At 38.3% G+C, this 21,987-nt stretch overlaps 1 protein-coding gene and 1 long non-coding RNA gene across 2 annotated transcripts in view; both read right to left on the bottom strand.

Annotated features, from left to right (window-relative positions):
- Nucleotides 1-3,421: 3,421 nt before the first annotated feature.
- Nucleotides 3,422-21,987, bottom strand: part of LOC124153180 (clotting factor G beta subunit-like) — a 42,533-nt gene continuing 23,967 nt past the window's right edge. The window contains exons 6-7 of the mRNA XM_046526282.1: nt 3,854-4,020; nt 3,422-3,652 (exon numbers count right to left, since the gene is read on the bottom strand). Coding sequence (XP_046382238.1) covers nt 3,485-3,652; nt 3,854-4,020 — 335 coding nt within the window. The 3' untranslated portion in view covers nt 3,422-3,484. The remainder of the gene's footprint in view (nt 3,653-3,853; nt 4,021-21,987) is intronic.
- On the bottom strand, nt 6,069-10,254 carry LOC124153958. Its single transcript, XR_006863799.1, has 3 exons — nt 9,564-10,254; nt 9,242-9,438; nt 6,069-6,567 (listed from the first exon to the last, which is right to left on the bottom strand). It is a non-coding gene; the product is annotated as an uncharacterized LOC124153958 (long non-coding RNA).

Here is a 21,987-nt window from a genome sequence, read left to right as displayed (position 1 = left end):
AAACGAGCGGCTGCTCGATCGTCGCTGCCGGCGCTGCACCTTCCCGGGGTAGCCCGAGAGTGAAATACAGAATGAAAACTCAATTGGCCGTTTAATATCTCCCACTTCTCTTCCACCTTGCAAAAATTAAACTCTATGTTGGTGTGCGGGAAAGGGGAGAGTTTCACCGCAGGGATCGAATCCCAGCCTCCCAACCGGAATAACCAACACTTGCATACAGACACATACAAGCGACCAAAACAAGATATTTTGTGAGGGCTATAGGGACTCACACTGAGGCTTCTTGGTTTTTAACCTGGGATTATTCAAAGGGCTGGAGAGACCCTGCTAAGGATGCCTAATTGTTGTAAGATGGATACACGTACACGCAATCGGAAAACAGTCACACTTTTGAGATTATGTTGGATAAAAGATTAATTAACGCAAGGCGCTTTGTATTTGTAAATTTTTCATTAGCAAAAACCGGAAGATGGAGTCTTTACAACCACACAAAAAGCAGCAATACAAATCAAATAAACGGCTAAAACACCCTATGCATGAAAGAACTTGGCAAGAGTTTAAATTATAGATTCCCATTTCCGACACACACACATATTCACTCACCCACGGAAGGCTTCAACATTGCAGGAGAAATGAGCTGATTAAAAGAGCATAGACAACGAGGAGGAACACGTCGAATACGTATTTTGGCACACAATGTGGCCCTACTCAGCGAGCTGAAGGAAAAAAACAATTCAAACTCAAGGTCGAAAGCCTTGCTGCCTCGTTGGAGTACCTCGATTGGGCCCTCGTAAGGCGGCTGTAATGCGCCGCGGGATCTTTCATCCAAAAGTTTAGATAAAATCATTAGATTTCATTAGATAAAATAAGAAGGGAAGGAAGCCATGGTTTTTAATATAAGAATGGCTCTTCTATCGTTACGGGATGCGGATCGGGGCTCAATTTACTTAAATATGTGACGTGCAGTACATAACTGTACTGGTCCTTCATTATTTGGCCGGTCGATGGTGATAAAAACTCGCCAGGGAGACTTGGTGGTATTCAATACAACGAGTCCGTGTTGGTGGTACCGAGATCTTCTTTTAACGCCGAGCGCAGGCCAAGAGGATTGTCTGTAGAAAGTCAGTACAGCCGCGGGACTCGTGGCATCGTGTAGCTGCCTTCAGCTGTAGGTGAAGGCGCTCCACTAACCTATTGGCGGAAGGATGGTAGGTAGTTGTTCTCAGGTGTATGGCTCCCGAGAGGTCGGCCAGCTACTGGAAGAGTCCCTAATCCGTTGTGATTCGGCGGGGCGTGCGGGGAAATCTGTTCTTGAGAGAATGTTTTGCGTCGGACGATCAGAAGGAAGGGTTTCGTACGAGTCACGTGACCTTTCCTCGAACGGGGAATAAGTTTGGTATGCTCTAACCGGCGCACAATGGTCCGAAATCGGAAAATCCGGACAAAAGTCCAAAATGGCTTTTTTTAGAGAGAGACTTAAAACTTCACATTAAATAGTCAAAAGTGATCGCCGATTATGGATTAATGTGTCATTTTACATAAACTCAATCCCTTGCTGAGATGCAGTAGCTTTAACATGACCAATTTTTCAAAAAAGCAGGCGATCTCGTTTTTATCTGAAAATCTGTGAACTCAAGCAGGTGGTGCTGCGGTGACATTATTTTTATGGAATGGAAAACACAATATTTATTTGAAAAAATTATTTGGCTGTATTGTCAACGATTTTGAAGATTTTGGCTCTCATTGTCATGGTTTTACAACAGCGTGGTTTTACAAAATAGCGTAGTACCCATTTTTTGCGTGGAATTTGAAATAAGTAGACATTATCTTTCGATTACGAAATATATAACTCGCGAAACTTACATCACGGTGTGAAGTAAATATTTCTTAAGAATGCTACGAAGAAATTTTGGGAAAAAGTTTGTGACTATGAAAATGAGAACTATTTTTTGATACCTGTATTACCTACTCCTTGCAGACCAACGAACATCAACTTTCGACCCCATCCTTTCTCTGAAAGCCTTCTACATTTTTATTTTTTTCTGTATGAGCAGAGTTTCTAGATCTCACTGAACGTGTTAAGCATTTTATTCGTAGTTCGATATTGTCTTCATTGCCATTTTTTTACTCTTACCCCTTTTAATAATTTAGCCCTTAGAAATGAGGTATCATCTAAATATGATAAGCGTTATTTACTTCCTGGTAAAAGCCCTCTCAAAGGGGAACAATACAATTATCATATTAAGTTAGCAAATCGAAGATTGATTTGTTGCAGCTCTCCACTTCTCTCTTTGGTACCTCTGATGGTACCTTTTAATTCTGGCATTTTTACGAAATTTTTGCGACATCTTAGAAGCCACATATCGAAGAACAACTTCCTACCATCCTTCCGCCAATGGTAAGTGGAGCGTATTCACCGACAGCTGAAGGTAGCCACTTGATACCACAAGTCCCATGGCTGGACTGATTTTCTGACAGCAATCCTCTTGGGCATGCGCTCGGCGTTTAAAGAAAATCCCGTTGCCACCTCTACGGAATTGGTGTACAGAGAACTACTGAGGCTTCCTCGTGAGTTTTTATCCCCATTGAGTGGCCGAAACGATGTAGGATCAGTTCAGTTACAATGTGCAGCTGCGGTGGCACATATCTAATAAGGGTAGTGTCCAAAAAGAGTTGAGCCACTGGATATTGCCCTTAAAATGATGGATTTTTTGTGAGATCAACATTGATACCTTTAATTAAAACAGGATAAATTCATTAACTGCTGATTAAATTGTATTTTCCTTTAATCTTAATTATAATTAAGAAAATATGCAGTTTATATGCAGTTTATATGCAATTACAGCCGTGATGTTGTATCAACACATTAATGGCTGAGGGCTTGTTGACAACACCAAAGAAAGCGAAAGTCGAAGCATTCAAATATTATGCTGCAGAATAATGATGAAGGCCAAATGCATTATTTTGGTGAGTCTGAAGGCCATTTTTCACGGGAAACGTAATTGCGTAGGTTAGAACTGCATTAATTTCTAGGCTTGAAATTGCGCGAATGCATGAACGAAATTAGAACGGGGACTATTTTGCCAAAGTCTTTCAAAGCATTGGAGATAAGTCATACGAAAACCCTGATAAGTTATCCCTGAAACGGAAATTTGTATACCCTATACGAAAGTATAGTATTTGTGGACCCTCATTCGTTGCAATAATGTCATGACAATGATTGTTAAGCAATAGGGTAGTGAAGTGATGGACAAATGGAATCAAATTATTTTAAATCGTGATTAAAGGTACCCGTTAAATACTTAAATTTTATACCAGAAACAGTTAATTGTCACGGTTAAAATGAATTCACTTTAAACTGTAGGAGTGGAGGTAAAAACGAGGATCCATCAAAAATTGGAACCAAATTAAAGTAAGAAAATATTTCATATTTCAATATTTTAATCCTTTATGTTACACTCTGAGAGGTCCTCTACAAAAAACCTCACTCAGGCCACACGATACTTTCAATCCAAGGAACAAAGTGAGAAATCCTCATATAAACAGCTGGCGATCCAGGAAATCCACAAACTTTTCCAAATGATGTGACTCCAATGATGCGAGTGTTGCACTCATCATAGGACGGAATCTCTAAGGGACCACCGGAATCTCCCTGTGAATTGAATATATCATATTATTTTAGTAACATAGTATTTTTTTCTCAGGACAATTGAAGCATTTCATGAGTTTAGGAATAATAACCCTGATGTTTGTAGCTTAATCAAAAGAATATAAATCATGATCTTGGCATTATCAATGCAAATTAGCATATCAAAGAGATTACGCTTTCGGTTAAATATAACACAGTACATACTTCACAAGTATCTTTTCCACCAGCCAAATCTCCAGCGCAGATCATACTCTCATCTACTCCTTTATTTAGCTTGGCTAGCGTAATCTGAACTGCATAGCTTTCATTGCATATTGAGTTGTTCAAAATGTTTAGATAAACTTTTTGAAGAGAAGAGCTTGGATTTTCTCCTGTAGGAGCATAAGAAATTTTATTTCACTTTAAGTCCATATATATCTACTTATTAATATTTACTTAGGAAAAATTAATGAGGGGGCACTGCTTTTTACCCTTATCACTTGAGTTATATATGCATTTACATACCAAAATTATAACCCTCTTCCAAAGCAATGTAACATCAGAATAAAAAAATAGAAATCTTGGTAAAATTTAGTTTTTACAGAAAAATGAACGAAACTATAGAAATTTGTGTACAACTGGCAACATGTTGTAGGAGATAATACAAATGATATTGTAGTACCTAATTTCATTGTAACAATTATTAACACACAAATATATTTTTATTGGATACTTTTTCTATTTAATTTTTTTGGGCTGTTTCTTTGTTTTTAAGGTGTTATTAAATATTTATTTTCAAGGAAGATCAGGAATAAAATAAAGAGCGAGGTTTTCAAGAAACCAACCTTGTGCTGTTGAAACTTATGTTCATCCCCAAGTGGGTAAAGAAAATGCGTAAAGGAAATTGGATTGATGCTTATCAATGTACCACCACCAGGCTGCGAGGTGCCACACTATATTTGGAAATGTTCCCCTGTTTTCAGTTAGTATTAATCAGGTAGATATAATTGTTATACTTCATAGTAACTTTAAATTTTTATCATTGTGCTTCGACCTTCTCCTGTAGCCTGGATGTCTTATTCTTTGAATAACATGGTAGATAATACCATCCGTTGACACAGAATAGCCTCTATATTTATCTGCCACATGCTTTGCTCCCAGGAGTACCCATTTGGCACTACTCCTGCAGAGAATGAAAAATATTGCAATCAGCATTGAAAGTAGAAAACGGAAGTTTATAAAAATATATCGTACCCAAAAATATATAGTACCCATTTGGCACTACTCCTGCAGAGAATGAAAAATATTGCAGTCAGCATTGAAAGTAGAAAACGGAAGTTTATAAAAATATATGAATACATATGTATACCGCAGCACCGTTGTCCTCGTCCACTTTCTATTATATGTTCCTATCCCTTTCTTTCCTTACTCTGAATTTATTTTAATGCTTGCGCTTAATGCGTCGTGTGAGTGAATGAAGTAGTATATAAAACAGACTCCCGATTATCCGGTTGCGGTTTATCCGGTTTGCGGATTATCCGTGCATGATTTTCTCTCTCGCTCAATTTTTTCCGCGATCTTTATTAAAAAATTAAATAGGAATCAAAATCATCGTAATTACTGCATTAATGCTAGGATACACCGGGATTATTATCTCCGTCAGAATCCCCTTCGTAAAACGGAAGCGATCGCACGCTAGCTGCATTCACGGGAGCACCGTGTTCCTGTTTTCCAAGCCTCGCAGTGCGCGATCGCGCTCCGTGACCACGGATACACGTCCCGCGGCTGTTGCAACCAGGGTGACTTGTGCGAGACGAAACAACGTGGGATGTGGTGCATGACAGTGTAGTTTCCGACGTCAATCAGTGGTTTTGAATCACTTGTACAAACCACTTTGCTGTATCCGTTATCAAACAGCCACCGATGTGTGGTCTTCGAATCCAGGCCTTACATGGAGCATTAATAATACGAGTATAACCATGTTATCGCCGCTGAAAAGATCGTGAACTGGAGATGAAAGTTTTAATTGAGTTCGGGAAGCACTCTAAAATAACAGAATAATTGCATAAGTAATAATATATTGTGTATAGAGTGTCTCGATATTTTTATTATCTTACACATACTGATATGAAATATGCATGTACTTAAACAAAAATTTAATGATATATTTACTCCTCACACTTTTTGCTACACATGGAGTCAAATGTGGCAAAGTTTAGGATGCACCAAAAGTTATTTTCTTTCATGTTAATGAAGTTATGTTATGTCTCATTCCTACATTACCAGCTGATCTGCAGCCTGCCAACCAGCTGACCAACATAAAATCATGAAACTTTGATCACCTGCAAGCTGCATACCTATTACATTGAGGCCATGCAGGTGGTGAATTGATATAAATTAAAATAATGTACAAGAGATCAGCAACGATAAATCATTCATAAAAAAATTCCGTCCGCTTTACTATTTTCAAATAAATGCCACCGCTCTTCAGCACACAACTACCAGTCGACACTGACCCAAGGTTAACATTTGGGTCACCAAGATTGATTATATTTATTGTTTCCATAAACGTTATTTAAATCTAAAGGAATAAATATCATGATGCAGATACCCCACATTAAGCAGCAGGCAATCACTTTAATTATATAATTTTAAACACATTTTCTTTATCAGCCAGAGGAATTAAATAATGACATTGGAATTTGAATTTAGGTTTGTGAAATCGAATGACATCATTTCTCCATCGGATATATTTTGCTCCTTTCAAGAAAGACATATATTTTGTATTGAATTCTTTATATGCATGCCACTTCCCAGACACCATCTGAAGTAGATGAGACAGTGAGACAGTGTGCTGCAGTCAACACAAATTTCTCACTAATCAAGGACCCTCCACATTCCCACCTTACATCATTCTGCATACCAAATCCAACAGCAGCCTGCCAACAATGTAGTAAAAGTATACAAGCTATTATAACTCCATAAGTAACAAAAGTTGAAATTAACTACTGTACATTAAAAGAGCTATAAATATTAATTATTTTTGACTTTGGGATGAGTTTTTTCACCAATTAGATGATTAATTGAATGTAATTGATGCTATCATAGCTAAGATTAACGTTCAGGCAAAGAAATCGTCTTCAGAAATAATTAATTTAGCATATTCAAGTACTAAAAAAGAAACAGGAACTGAAAAGTGGTGGCTTTGGAATGATTTTTTTGCTCATTCTATTTCCAATTGAATGACATTTATCACATCGTAGGCATGAGTAATATTCAGAGAAACAAATCGCCTTTCGCATTCGTTATATTATTTAGCATATATGTATAAGGGTTTAAAAAGGAACAAAAATGAGAATTGGTCTCCTTTGGAAGTTTTTTCACTAAGTTGAAACCAATTGAATGAAATTGATGGTATCTTAAATAATATTATTATTCTAGAAAAAAAATCTCTAGCAAATCTTAATTTAGCGTGCCTATTACGGGACTGAAAAAGGAAAGGTACCTAGAACCGTTGTCTTCGTGATGATTTTTAAACCTTATTTTGATCAATTGAAGGAGATCGATTATACAGCCCATATGCTCAACATTCATGCAAAAAGGTCTTTAGCTGTTGAAAATTGACATTGCATAAAGTAGAATAATAATAGTAACTGGAAGACAATTCTGTCTTCAATTGTGATTTTGAGGGGGCCGATTGATGCAACTGACCGATTTACATTAATTATGCATCCACTCTCATTTCTCAGTCTCCTACTTCAATCTCTCTGACCTTTAATCGTGAGTAAAGGGCTTTGGAAGAGCTCCATAATTAACCTCGTTTAAATAATATCATCGGAAATAATTTAGACCACGTTTATTCCGATGGGAAACGTTACAAATTGTACTACTGTCTCTCACGCGCGGAAATTCTACTCCGTTGACTTTCTGTGGCGCCTATTTCTCGCGGCGCCTTCTGGTGCTAGCCTCCGCATACCCTGGCTGCATCGGCAGGGACCTCAGGGTCCCAGGGCAATGGCCTCAGACAGATGTCCGTCCTTTGTGGTGGCACTCGAAATTGAGAGCTCCACCACAGTGAAAACATTGGGACCTTTAGCAGCACATACCACTAGATCCTCATAGGAGGGAGAAGCATGTCACAATGCTTAAAATATATAACTATAAGAAGATGTCTGTTTGTTTGCCACTATACGTCTCCATACGGCAGCACAGATTGTAACCAAACTTAGTTCATAGTTGCATCTCATGCTCCCAAAACCCGTAACTACTATTTTGACTGGCACGTCCCTTGCAGTGGTATAACTAGGAATATGCTTTGGTGAAGGATGGAAAGTCCGGGAAAATTTTTGAAAAATGATTCACCCAAATGAATCACTGCCATGATATTAATTAATGATCTTCAGCATAAAGCAGATGCAGTTATTATACGTCAAAACTAGACAATGGTTTTTATAATTTATTTATTTCTCTGAGGCTCTGAGGGGAGGTCTACGTAGTTACACCACTGGTCCTTTACACCGTTTTCTTATTGCCGTTTGTTACGTCACGTCATATAATTTCTGTGTTTGGGCTTCCTGACGGGTAGGCACACCTCTTGACACGATCAATCGGAAAACAACTCACAAACGATGTTTTTGGGTTCTTGCACTTATGGATGCATATCAATGTTTTGGAACAATATTTAAGCTGATATAGGTATATACAATATAAAAATCACTTTTTACATCGTTTGCAGTTACATATTTATACCATTATAATACCGGCTTTGTTCCTTTGCCTAAAAATCCTGCCATGTGACCATGTATTCCAAGTTTGTCACTTCTCTGGGTGCTATCCGAGCAATGCTGGGTGGCCCGCTAGTTTGGTATAAAATAATGAAGGAACTTGAAACCTATTATTTAGAACTAGGATTAGAATTTGACGATTAAAGTACACGGACATTCAAGGGGAGAAATGAGCAATGAGAGAGGCGTGGCGGACAAGCAGAAGGCGTTTTAACTTTTTTCCACCAACTGCTACGAGAGGGCGTTGGGTGGAGAGGACGACACAGTGGAGAGAAGAGGCGACGCCATGACAGTCCGGAAGCGAAGAGTCTCTTGAGTCGATACCGTAGAGCTTGTCTGTGCTACTCAAATACCGGAATAAACCAACCCTGTTATGCATTATTGGTGATTGCATTTATATACCACGCGCCTGATCATCCCTGCGCTACAAGAAGCTATATAATTAATGCTAAGCGGTCAGTAGTACCTACCTCCCATTCCTATCAAAAATACTATATCGATTCGAGGGCGGAATTTTCTTCAAGTCACTATCAATTATTAATTATTATTCTACTACATTGAAGGTTAATTAAGAATTTGAACTGAGACACAAAGCAAATAACCAAACCGGCATCGAAAAAAATAGGAACAGACCCATCCCTAATGAAGTATTTTAACTATAACAGAAAATGGTTCTAGATGGTCATTTTAAAGAAAAATACCAGACTTTGTATACAATGTATGATAATGTATAATAGAGTTAATGGGTGTATATTATACATCCTCTTTGCATCTCTTAGATTTTATACATCATTTTTTGCTCTCACTAGAAATATTGAATTATTCTTACCATGTGAGGGAATTCATGGAGAGCAGTAGCTTCTACCCCACCAGTTATACCCTCATCTAGGTCAAAGTATTCAATATTTTTTTCAGTAGTTCCAAAATCTTCATAATCAGGGATTTCACGTCTAAACCTCCGTGGGGCCGGAGGAGTAGATATTGTCGTGACCTCGAAAGAGCACGATACTATTTGGGGATTCGTAGCTAGAGGTAGAGAAGGATCTTAATTAACAGAGGCAGTCATCATAAATGAATACACACCCAGTTCTAAGTAAAGTCCATTTAATAATACTCAGTAAGAATACATGTGAGACTTTGGCTTAACTTACTCGTCGAAAGAACTCATTTCGAAGCAGAGTTGGAGAGTCGGATGGATGGCTCGGGGTGGATCGAACGATCGGCGTAACTGGCGATGTGGCGGAGAGAAGACGCTGGTTTGTCGGCTGACAAGGCGAGGATCAGAGTGGCAGAGGTTCCACGTCCAGAAGAGCGAATGATCCTTGGCGTCTCCGAGTTTACCTATTTATAGTGGGTCCCCCCTCTGGAATATTCCACGGGTCGCTCGACACGTGCAAACAGAATAAATGCGTAGTTTCTCACGACCTTTAGGAAAGACACTCGTATTCTATATAAATTTATTACCCAAGGTGGTATGAGTTAATCTTACGTCAGAAGCGAGAGTTGAGTGTTTTCCCGGATGTCAGCCGGATGCGGTCACCGCGATAGGAGCGGTGATTTCAAAGGGATGGTGAAAATCAATGAGCGTATGTCTCAAGAGAATACGCGAGGCGAAAAGTTTGGAAATAGCCTTTGACCTCTTGAGGGCCCTCCTTCGTGAGAACCTGGCCAAAAAGGGTTGGTAGGCCTAATATGGAATCGTGAGAACTTGTATGGAAAGCCGAAGAGAGATAGGTCATAGGTCGCGAAAAACGTAAAAGGATTTTAAGAAGGAAAGGTGAAGGCCACCTAATACTGACCGGAGGAGGGGGAAGGGACCTTGCACACGTGTGAAAGTCAGAACACGACAATATTTTTGGGTGTCTACATTTATTTACAAAGTGTTCACACCCTGGAATTAATGGAACAACATAAATTCACCTGAAATTATAATTTCACTTAATCACCTGTCTATAAAAATGAGGGGAGGTCTTGCTCAACATTTAAAATTCATTGTACAGTGAAACCTCTCATATAAGGACGCCAACAGTTCTTGAAAATTATGTATGTGAGATGTGTCCATAAGTCAGAGGTGACCTAGGAAAGCCTCCATTTTTTCAAATAATATAACCCTGCAAGTATGCGTTACAGTGTAGGAATTTAAGTCTGCTTGGGGAATTTTCATTTTTTTAAATCTCTGTCAAAATGTTGTAAACCTCTAGGAAAGAATATCTATCATGGGAAATTTCAATACTATCTGTAGTTTTCGAGATATTAAAGGTCAAAGGAGAGGAGTGGGGGGTGCGAACGAAAGTGGTGTGTCCAAGAGATGTGACGTCATTTCTCCCCAAACGGAGTTGCTCAAGTCCGAGGCGTAGGGTTTGGAGATTGTTGCGCTATACCTACGCCAGGAAGACGGTGTGCTTACCTTCATGAATTACTTTAAGTAATGTCAAATTATAAATATTGCGTGGTGCCTATGTGTTCAACTACATCACAAATCCTAATAAAATATTCATCGTTATGTCGAATAATGAAACGAAAAGGAGTGAGTTAAGGCGATGAAGAGGAAGAACGATCTTTCGACGAAAGCGACGTGATTTGTTCGTGAAGATCACTTTAACTTAAGGAATTACAACAGAATTATGTTGAGAATTGACTTGAGCGTGTGGTGCGGATGACGTGCAGTTGTGTTCTCGTATTCCCGCCTGTCTCTTGCATGGTGTTTTTGATGAGTTATAACTGAATTAGTGCCACAGGAGGAAATACAATCTGAGGAAGTGGTGGAGAGTCGAGGCCAGGTCTGGGGGGATTAGATGCAGCTACTACCGGGGTATGTGTGGGGGTATGGAATTCCCACCAGGATAAGCGGTAGGTGCGAGATTAATAAATTGCGACATTTTAAGATAAATGGTTCAAAATGGTGAGTTTTACGGCTTTCTGAGGGATAATTTATTAATCTTTATACATTATTCTATTCGTAATATCAATTCAATTAAGTATAATGGATTAAAATTAAAAATTTCTTTGAACTCTGGAGGGGGTTTTATCCCCCAAGCCCCTCCCTCGCTGCGCCATTGGAGGGAGTAATAGGAAAGGTCAGAAAATATAATAGTTGCTTGTCCGTCATTCCTGCATTGATAACCATTTGGTGCAAAAAAAAACAGGATTCAAGGATCAGGGGCGCAGCTAGGAATTTAAGCTAGCGGGAATTTTAGGCGCAAGTAATACTGGGAGGTGTGGGGGTATGGCATACCTGCCAGGGAGGGAGGTGCGAGGGCCCTCCGCCAGAAAAAAAATTTATGTAAATGGTTCATAATGGTGAGTTTAACAGCATTCTGAGGGATATTTTATTAATCCTTACACTATTCTATAAGTAATATTAATCCGATTAAATAAAATAGATTAAACTTAAAAAATTGTTTGAGCTCTGGGCGGGGGAGTTAACCCCCTCCCCCACCCTCCCCCCCCGCTGGGCCACTGTCGAGGATAGCTTTAAAAGACAAACACCACTTCCGTAATGATATTCGAGCTCTGCCACAATGATGGGGAAAAATTAGCAGGTAGCGACGCAAAATACTTTGAATGATTCATTTAAAACCATTTTTTAAAATAGAGTTGTATTTTTATTTAAAAAAATAGCGATAACTCAATTGCGTACCTAATACTATTTAACATAAATGATTGCATTTTTTCATAAGTTTGCCAAATAACTTAATTATCTTGTAGGAATCTTATAGAAGTTTCATAGATAACATAAAAAGCTGTATTATCTTATGCTTATCATTGCACTCCTTTCAGACAGTATGCACACACAACACACCTTAAAACTGTACATGACATAATGTGCACAATGTGTGCGGAAAAATTACCTTAAATCTGTGGACAGAAAGTATTTCCCAACATACTGAATAAAAACGCTGACATCACATTGAAAGCAAAAAAATCATGACTCGTACCATATGAACTATATTAGCATTAACTAGATGCATCAATATTTCATGCAGAAATTTTCAACTGGCAAGTAGCTACTTTTGTATTCATAAATGCTGGTCCAGAAATGACAAAATATGCTAGAAAAATTACCACGAAGCCTTCAAAACTCTAAATTCTGCAGCCAAAAAGACCGGGTTCCTTTTAAAATATAATGCCATCGTTGTGGAATCCACCTTTGGCAAATTATCGCAACAGCCTTTCACGAAACCGTCTTCCATTTCCCATATAGTCGATATATTTTTTTCTACGCGTACATAATGTGGATGAAAAATATTTGATGTGACTAAATAACGTCATGCAATTTTTCAGGGAAATCGCGGATTAAAAAATACGAAAATATTTACTTGCTCAACGACTGCTTCATTGTAGTTTCTACGGCAGTGCCTGCAAAACGAAAACGCCGTGGGGAGAAATGACATCACCTACAATCAGAGCTAAATTGGCGTTTGCAGACGGATTTCACTGCTCAAATACATTTCAATGATAAAATCAATGCTTTACGAGAAGTTTGATTAGTGAAAATGGATTCCTGGTGAAAATTACTATAAAAATCATGTAATGCTTCTATGAAACAAATTTCAAGCAACTTACCCATTAAAAAAAACCAACAATTTATGAGAGATTTGATTGGTAAGAAAAACATAGCGATAACATTTGAAAAAGAGTAAAATTGTGCCTGTAAGGTGTCCATGTCCGCAAGGAATATGTGCACTAGAGGTTCTATCCCTACACAAATTTATTTTATTATTTGGCATTATTATTTTATTGGCATACATTTTTGTTATTTTATGGTGGCTCAATTATGGCCCTTTGACCTTGGACACCACCTACATCTTCTTTACTTAGTTATCTTGTAAATGAATATCCTTTTGCCGAGGAATTGAAAACTGTCCTTGAGTCAGCTCTGTCCGTGAACAGAGGTTTCACTGTGCAACAATATGGTAAATTTTGATAAATCGAGCAACAAGCAATGTGAACAACTTACAATAAGTCGCAGCTTCGCCTGGTTTCCTCTTTGATGGCATTGTTGCCTCTCCATCTTTTGTGGTATTCCTGATGTCTGCAGATTTCTGTATGGGGTCTTGAGGCTTTTTGTCTTTGCCAGCAAAAACTAACGAGATTATATAAGAACGAATCGGCTCGGGGGTTGAGCTGACGTCAGCAGTCTTGTCTAAGGGGTTTTTCGACCTCTCATCTCCACCAGGAGTCACAGTAAGTAAGATTGCAGCTGACTTGGGTTTTGGAGATACAGCCTGAGTGTGGTCATTAGCACAGCATACAATTGGGGTGTGCCCCTCAAATCCACATCGGGTGGGCATGCTCCCCATCTTCAGTGCCTTCAATACCACAGGACACTCATGAATGGGCCTGCACACTCCTTTCCCTCCATCAAGGGTCTTGCACTCATCTCCTACAGTGGTGAGGTCATAGGAAATAGTACAAAATAATCAATTCTATGCTAAACCATATTATGTACTACATTATACACATGTTAATGATCGATCGGTTAGATTAGTTTTTATAAATCCACTTCATTTTGGACAGAAGCATAATATGACCGTCAGAGAGCTACATATAGTATCATTCATGTTGGGAAGCCACTAATTACATATCCTAAGCAAAATTTTATCAAATTTCAAACAATATTCTAATTCATTGTGTATTAGGATGGGCTTTCTCAGAATTGAAGTTTAAAAATTGTCCAAGGTCAATTCAACAATATTTACGAGTGTTGTAATGTCGTTAAAGTTAAAATAAATTTAACAAAACCACTGACGAGGGCAGAATTCCAACTGATTGAGAGGTAAAATACAACAGCAGAATTTTTATCCTGCACTGCAATTACTTGGGGATAGACATTGTTTGCTGTAGCCAATTTACCAGGATGGCCATCATGAGTGTGGTGTGTCTAAAATCTTCTCAAATCCAAGACTTCTTTACATGTGTAATCAGCATCCTCACCTGGTATAGTCTACATAGCCATAGGTCTTCATATTTAACAGCTATGGATTGAAAAAGTTTCCGAATAAATGGAGATCCCCTATGGTCATTGACTAGCTTCGACTTTCTCAGTTGTTATATGTTATTCTGTAAATGCACAGAAAGACAAAATTAACCTTCTTATGAAACAATAACCCTAAATATGTCCTATTACTCTGGCGGAAGTTTTTTTTTAATTGATGGAAAAACAAGAAAACGATAACATTGTCATACCTATAAGTTTTTAACTACAGGTCTGTCAAGAATGGTAAAACAAAAATCATATTTTCCCATTTTATAATGGGGTGAAAATTAGTCAAATGCCTTTGTTCCTATTTTAGACTACAGCATAAAGAAACTGCTGAAAACATAAATCAACCCAAATGAGTGGTTTTTAAAGAATGCTGGAGTGAACATTTTGTAGATAACAAGAAGAGATTTATTTAGCCAACTTAATAAATTTTTACACCAACTGTGTTTCATTATATCCAAAATTTATTCGCATTTGAATTTTTATCCTGAAATCAATATTTGAATCAGCTAACTTGAAAAAAAAGAAAATAAACCAGATTTGATGCAAAAATATTTAGGGGTGTTGAAATCAAAATAATTTCTGTATTTTAGTTAAAACATTAACAATGGTAAAACAGCTATAGATTGAAAAGTAAAATAATACCCGATACAATTCAAATTGTCTCTTTTGTGAGTGCTCCCATTGTCTTGATTGCTGAGGTTATGCTGAAATCACTATTAATATATTCATCCTGATCTTGAAGGTTGAAACATAAAAGCACCCATACGTTGTCGTTCATTAAACCGTTTCCTAGTTATCCAGACATCTGAGATAAATTTATGCTTTGAAAATCCTTATGCAGAGAGCCGTTGTTTTCAAAGATTGTGCCTTGGGGAGGAGGTGTAAACAGTAATGGATTAAGGGAGAGGGGGGCCATGATCATAATCTCTGGAAAAACTGAATATCATCATTGTATCATTAAGGAGGATAAATAAGAGGGCACTTAGGAAAGAAGCTAAGATGTAGTTAAATTGTTATTAAATCAGAAAATTTCAATATGATATCAGCGATATACAAATTAGCCATTCCATTATAATTGATGTAGGAGGTGCGTACCTGGTCAATGTCATGGGTATTACACGACTGAATGGAAAATTAATGGTTAACAAAGCATTGTATTTATTGTAACAAAAATGTAGGTATTTCATTCAACCTATCCAGGTGGTAGTCTGTCGAAGTTCGACATTTAAAATATAATTGCACTTTTCCACACTTATTTTACAGTTGCGAAAAAGTGAAATCATATTTTATTTGAAGTGTATTTTATGTTCAATACTCATAAGAATATATTTATTTATCTAGTATTCCCTGATGCACACATGGGCGTACCTAGCGAGGGGCTGGGGTTGAGGCGCTGCCCCCACGAAGAAGCAAAAATCGCAAAAGTCTTTAAGAAAAATCAGTACTGAATTGAAACGAAAGCGTTCAACAAATTTTCTTTAAGCCCACGAAAAATGATATGTATTAGCATAATATATGTAACTAAAATATAACTATTTTTTCAAGGAAATAATCTCATAAACTAATGTCACAACTTGGCTTCCCCCCCTCTAGACCATGGCTTGCCCCTTCCCCTAGACCATGGCATGCCCTCCCCCCTAGTTATGATCCTGGGTACGCCCTCGAATGCACACTCAATCAGTCGTTGTTACATTCCTTATTTCACCCAGGTTTCACCTTCTAAACCTTCTTCCATGGTTTCACTTTGTAGCGCGTAGACGTGATCTTACAAAAATTAAATCAGGCCACATCTATCTCACTCACCTCTGTATCCCTGCGACAGTATCTCTGACAGAAATGACATAATAACAGCATTAACGATGGCTATACGGGAGAGTGACATGTTCAGGCGTACTAAGACGATTCGTGCGGTCATGCGACCGAGCGCGACATCCCCGAGGATTCAAAAGCGGAGGATATCGCTAAGGAAGATTATTACTCTTCCGGCGCTGCGTGGGCGAGATTAAAAGTTTTGGAAATGTAAAAAAAGGCACACCAAACACATCCGTGCCGTTCTACTTCACGGAGAATACTAAGTTGAGAAATATGTTGGAAGCGGTCCTCTCCCGAAGTTGCGACGAAAATTTGTGTTTACAACGCGGTCATCTACATCTGCACGTCTTTCGGAGCCACGACATTCAGCTCTGAAGATGGAGTAACACTCGTACCTCGAAACGTCGGCAGCCATAGAGGTGGGTACCCGATGGAGCACCCGAGCCGCCGTCACTATCGGCAGGGAAGCATCAGATATTTTATCAGCTAAATCAATTATTTGCGCATAGTGTAGAATTCCATAGTCCCAAGAAATGTCCCTAAAGTGCCACCACCGAATCTCGTTCGAATTTTGCTACGTGATTGGATATGGAGGAGGAACGACGAAGTGCTGGACATGTTGGGTGAGGGGAGGCAGCCTTTAGATGAGATACGGAAGAGACAGAAGGTATGGATGGATCGAGTAGTTAGCGTGGAGGGGATATTGAAAACAGTATTAGAGGGAAGAATGTTAGGTAAACGAGGGAGAGGAAGGGAAATAATAGGATTTTTAGATAGAATGAAAGGGAATAGGCCTTATTGTGACTTTAAGAGGGAAGTGCTTTATAGAAAGGGGAGATCCGAGAAACCTTCTTAAGTACTCCATCGATATCTACCTCAATCGGTAGAATACTATAATAATAATAGGAAATGGATATCCATGAGGTCACGGGCGGATTCAGGATTTGTTTCTGGAGGGGACACAAGGTGTGACTAGTCTTCTCATATTTGAGATTAAAAACAAAATGCAACAATTACTGTAGAAAATATTCTATTTATTTATATATGAAAGTTAATAATATAAAAAAAAATGATTGAGGGTCTGTAATACGCAAAATGAAACGAACGTTATGATAAACAATTTGAAAGTCTTGTCTATTTTTTAAGCGTCTGGAGGAGGGCACGTGCTCCCGCGCTTCCCTCCTTAAATCCGCCTTTGCATTAGGTGGATTTTTAGTTTCAGCTGCCAACGTTCAACACTTTTCGAGATATTAGGGACAGAAAGTGGCAGGAAATGCCTATAAAATTAGGCAACCCACAGCACAGAAATATGCCTAAGTTCTCTACGTCCTAGCAACGGACTGTAATGGGGTGTCCATTAATTACGTAAGGTGATTTTGGAGATTTGTGGACCCCTCTCCCGCCTTAATGAGATTTGGCTACGACCCCCTAACTCTCCAATCTCACGTGATATTGTTCAAAATCAAATTGTCACTGTAAACACGTTAATCTTTGCTTCATTGCGTTGGATTTATTGAAAAAAGGAATTCGCTTAATTATTTTTATTTGAATTAGCTTTTAAAAATGTCTCATTGTTTTTATTTATTTTTTTAAACTGTTTAATTATTTTTATTTAAATTAGTTAAGACTAGTATATAATAAACTAAGTCCGTAAATTTTACACTGTTTCTTGAGGAAAAAAAATTATATGATTCTTGTCAGGACCCCTATCCTCACCTCCTGAGATTGGGTGGGAAAAGGCTTCACCCCTCCCTAAACGCCTCACGTTATTAATGGATGCCCCCTAAGGGTCCATTGTTGCGCTGCGGGTGTCATACATTTAGATATTTTAGTGGTACCTTCCGTCGTTAATGTCTCAAAAGTATTGAATGTTGGGAGCTGAAACAAATACTGCGCCTCAATGGTATCCGTTTCGTATCAGCTATCAAAATTAGAGGGAAATTTGGTTGTGACGCTTGAGGGACTTTCCTTGTCATCTACATTCCGGAAATAAGCGAAATGAATTACTCCCTCTATTGTGCCATTGTCTTTTGAGCAATTTCGATGCGTTTGGCGGAATTAAGATCTCGGCAATCATCCACTGCACTCAAGTAATGAAATGATGGTCTTTGTGTGCCGCGTGCGGGAGCAGTGGAAGTGAGGCTGAAGGCCAATCCAGTTCCGACCCTACAACGATATGGCCGACTCTCATGTATTTAGAATGTGAAAATGCAGAAACTTTGAGTGATTGAATAGTCAGGGGTGGGAAAAATAAAGGCTTAGGAGTATATGGAATACAAAATACCGATCCAAATGTATTTGAAATGCAAAATACATAGTACCTTTGACTTGGGTACTTGAAAAGCAAGCTACAAAATAGTATTTTAAATACCTTTTAAAGGACAAAATATAATTAGCATGGAAACTAAGAGATCTTAAAAAAATATAACCTGCATTAACACGCTATGGATTGAAGAAAACATGAAGAAAACGCGTCTAAGGAAAACGAAGTATTCTCTGAAGCATAATGAAACGGAAGTGTAATAAGGGCAACTTCAAAAGAGTTTTACAAATGTATTTTTTAATTCATAACGGGAAAATACGAAAAATATGTATTTGAAATCAAAATACATGTTACATTCAGGTCGTGTATTTGAAATACCAAATACAAATAACAAATGTATTTTAAATGCGTGTTTTAAAATACTTGTATTTGAAATAGCTACTGCCCAGCCCAGAGAATACTGCATTTTGAAGTGAGCTGTCGTCTGAGGTACTAGTAATTTATGTGCCGAATTCCATCCTCATCCGAAATGTATATGAGCTGAGAAAAACTTCAAAGTGCGCGATTGACCCCTCCATTGAATTGGAGGATAACTCCAGAGGTCATTCTCAAGCTCATTTTCTATGACCGTGTTATCAATATAGACAAGATGGCCAGATGCGCAAATTTTGGCTTCACCTATGGAAGAGATCTCAGCATTCCATTGAATAATTTTCAGTGGCATAAATTTAGTTCATCCGGGCTCTACAAACATACCTGACTCTAATGCAATTTATATGGTAAAAATGAAGTCTCAACCTCTTAAAAAATATATGAGCTGAGAAAAAGTTGAACAGTTGCGGCATTTCCCATTTTATTTAAAATGAATGGCGCCGACTCCATGGGGCCTGAGGGGGCCGAGTTCCCTCAAAAGTTCGTCATGCGTGAGAGGAAAAAATGTTTCAGTCTTGTCAATTTTTCCCGGAGTGTCCAGATATCGAGATTCAAGTTATCAGGGTTCTAATGTTGATCAAATAACTCTTCTAAAATGCTTAATAAACTTAAAACTCAGTACTTATAAATGTTCCCGGGGCAAGATCCCCGGTTTGGGCCCCCCCAATATTTTTTGTAAGTTGGAACCCCTGATTTAAATGGAGCTAAATTCTTGCGGTGCTTCTCAAGATGGCCAGATGCGCAATGTCTTATGTGCACTCGGGAACTCAGAGTAAAGATATGCCCTTATCCTTACTATGAGCTTGGGAATGGTTCCATTCTATCGTTTAAGTTTCAGTGGAATCAATGCCTGGTTCATCTGGTGCTCGACAGTGCAAGATGGTCGTATATGATGAATTTTAATATTAGGAGAGTACTCAAACTGGCAATACCATTTCAAAGCTTTTATTCGAGAAAAAAATTGTTTACTTGCCCCTGGCCCGCGGGTTTTCCATAAAGGTTAGCTTCAGACTCATCTTTTCCATACTTCGTAAAGAAATAGTATTTTTTCTACACATAAGCTCGCGCACTGATTCGGTATTACAATTTTTCCTCCAATGGCGAGTCATTGCGTTTCACATGCTGCAGAAAATTTGGCCCGTGAATGTCCGATACAGAGGTTACCTCTATGATGCCCGATATGAGCCCGTGAGTATAACCCAGAGTCAAATGGCCCTGAATGGAATGAGTGACTCACCGAAACGTAGGCGATGGCCTGCAAGGTGAGGCATCACTGTAAGTAGCTCTCGCCGAAAGAATGAGCAACGTAATTAGCAAACATCTCCCAACGCAAATAATCGGAACTCTGAAAACTCTGAAGCTATGGGAAAAATAACAAGAAACTCTTTGTATGTTAATTGCCCCCCCTTCCCCGTAAATTGGAAAGAGCGCTTGAGGTTCATTTAAAAGCTATTCCAGAAACGGCTTCTCTGCTTGCGGAATCATTTTTACTGGAAGACTTGTCGTTATATGATAAAATATATCATTGTACCACCATTTTCTTCGAAAATAATAAATAGGAATTTTAGAGTGGATGGCAAAAATGTTAACAGCACACAAACAATTTTTATCCATAAATCAATTCTACTCTACTCTACTGTATATTGAAAAATATTAAGTTGAGCACTCATTTGTTGAGTGTATGTTTCGTTGAAGATACAGTTTTTATTTGTATTGTTTTACTGGCTACCCAAGATATGGAGGCAGTTATGAGGTAGGGGCATGGGCGGTCTGCCCACGTCAGCTGATCGGTGATCGCCGAGGGCTCGGACGTTAGGGGGCCGCCACAACGCTCGCGTGTATGTATGTGTATATGAAAGGTGTAATAAAAAAGACTCAGATTGCCTGAACCAAATTTTTAGCATTTATAAAATTCTAAGTTGTCATTAGTAGCTTTATTTACAACATACTCAGTGTAAAAATATTATGTAAAAACTATAATTAAAATAAAAGTGTCAGGAGAACATATGATACTTTAATGAAAGCTTTGTTCCAAAAGGTTATTCTTGAGGTTTTTATAGAGGTCATCTTCGGAGAAATGTTCCCGGCGGGTCAGTGGTACAACAGCGATGAAGAGCTGAGAGGACATGTTACCTCATGGATGACTACACTGGCGGCAATATTCTACAAAAAATTGTTCCACGCAATGAAAATTACCTGGAAAATCACGGGATCTATGTCGAAAAATAGAGTAAGAGTGGTAGAGTTGTGTGCTATACATTTCTTTGAAATATCTTAACTTGTTCTTTTTGAAGTATAAACTTCTTATGGCGCGTTGAATACTTTTGTAGATGGGTAAAAGACATTGGACTCGCGACACCGTCACCGCTACTACATATATGTATAATTGTGTATATTCTGTATATACACAGTATACTCGCTATATACACAGTATACTCGCTATATACCCAGTACTTCTGGAGGGGTACAAACCATTAGACTCGCATCACCGTTACCAGTCCATACTCGTGCAGGAGAGTGTACTCGATACAAGAATAGTGAAGGTCGGTACAATATAACTCAATTTCTTTTATACGTTCAATTTGAGTAGCTCAGTCGAATTTTGTGCCATAAAATCAATTTATAAATGTGAAATGTTTACAATTATATATTGTAGACATTTAAAAAAGGAAACACGCGGAGAAAAATGTTTGAAGTGAAAACTTCTTCTGGCGCGTTAGGCCCTTTGTTTCAGATTTGTAAAAAATACTCTGCACTCGCGTGACCGTCACCTCAAAATCGTCACCGCCTCGCTGTTAACGAAGGAGAAGGAAATAAAGAGAGAAAGAGTTTTGAATTTCCTCGTTCCTCATGCATGAAAATACATTCTGAAGCAGAAAGGATCGCTACGTTCAGTGTTGACAATAGTTAGTCGGTTTTGTTCATAGCAATAGTTATAAAAATATTTTCTTGAATTTCGGCTAGTAACTCGGCTTTTCGAGTTTATATTCCTAATCCAGTTCGTAGCATTGTTGTACATTTTTAACATCAATAAACGTCCAAAATTGTTAAAATAAAAAGTTTTCACTTCGAACGGCAG

The sequence above is a fragment of the Ischnura elegans genome, chromosome 2 (genome assembly GCF_921293095.1).
Source record: "Ischnura elegans chromosome 2, ioIscEleg1.1, whole genome shotgun sequence".
In the NCBI taxonomy this organism is placed as follows: domain Eukaryota; kingdom Metazoa; phylum Arthropoda; class Insecta; order Odonata; family Coenagrionidae; genus Ischnura; species Ischnura elegans.
Note: the sequence above shows the minus strand (reverse complement) of the source record. Positions and strands in the feature narration are given on the sequence as shown.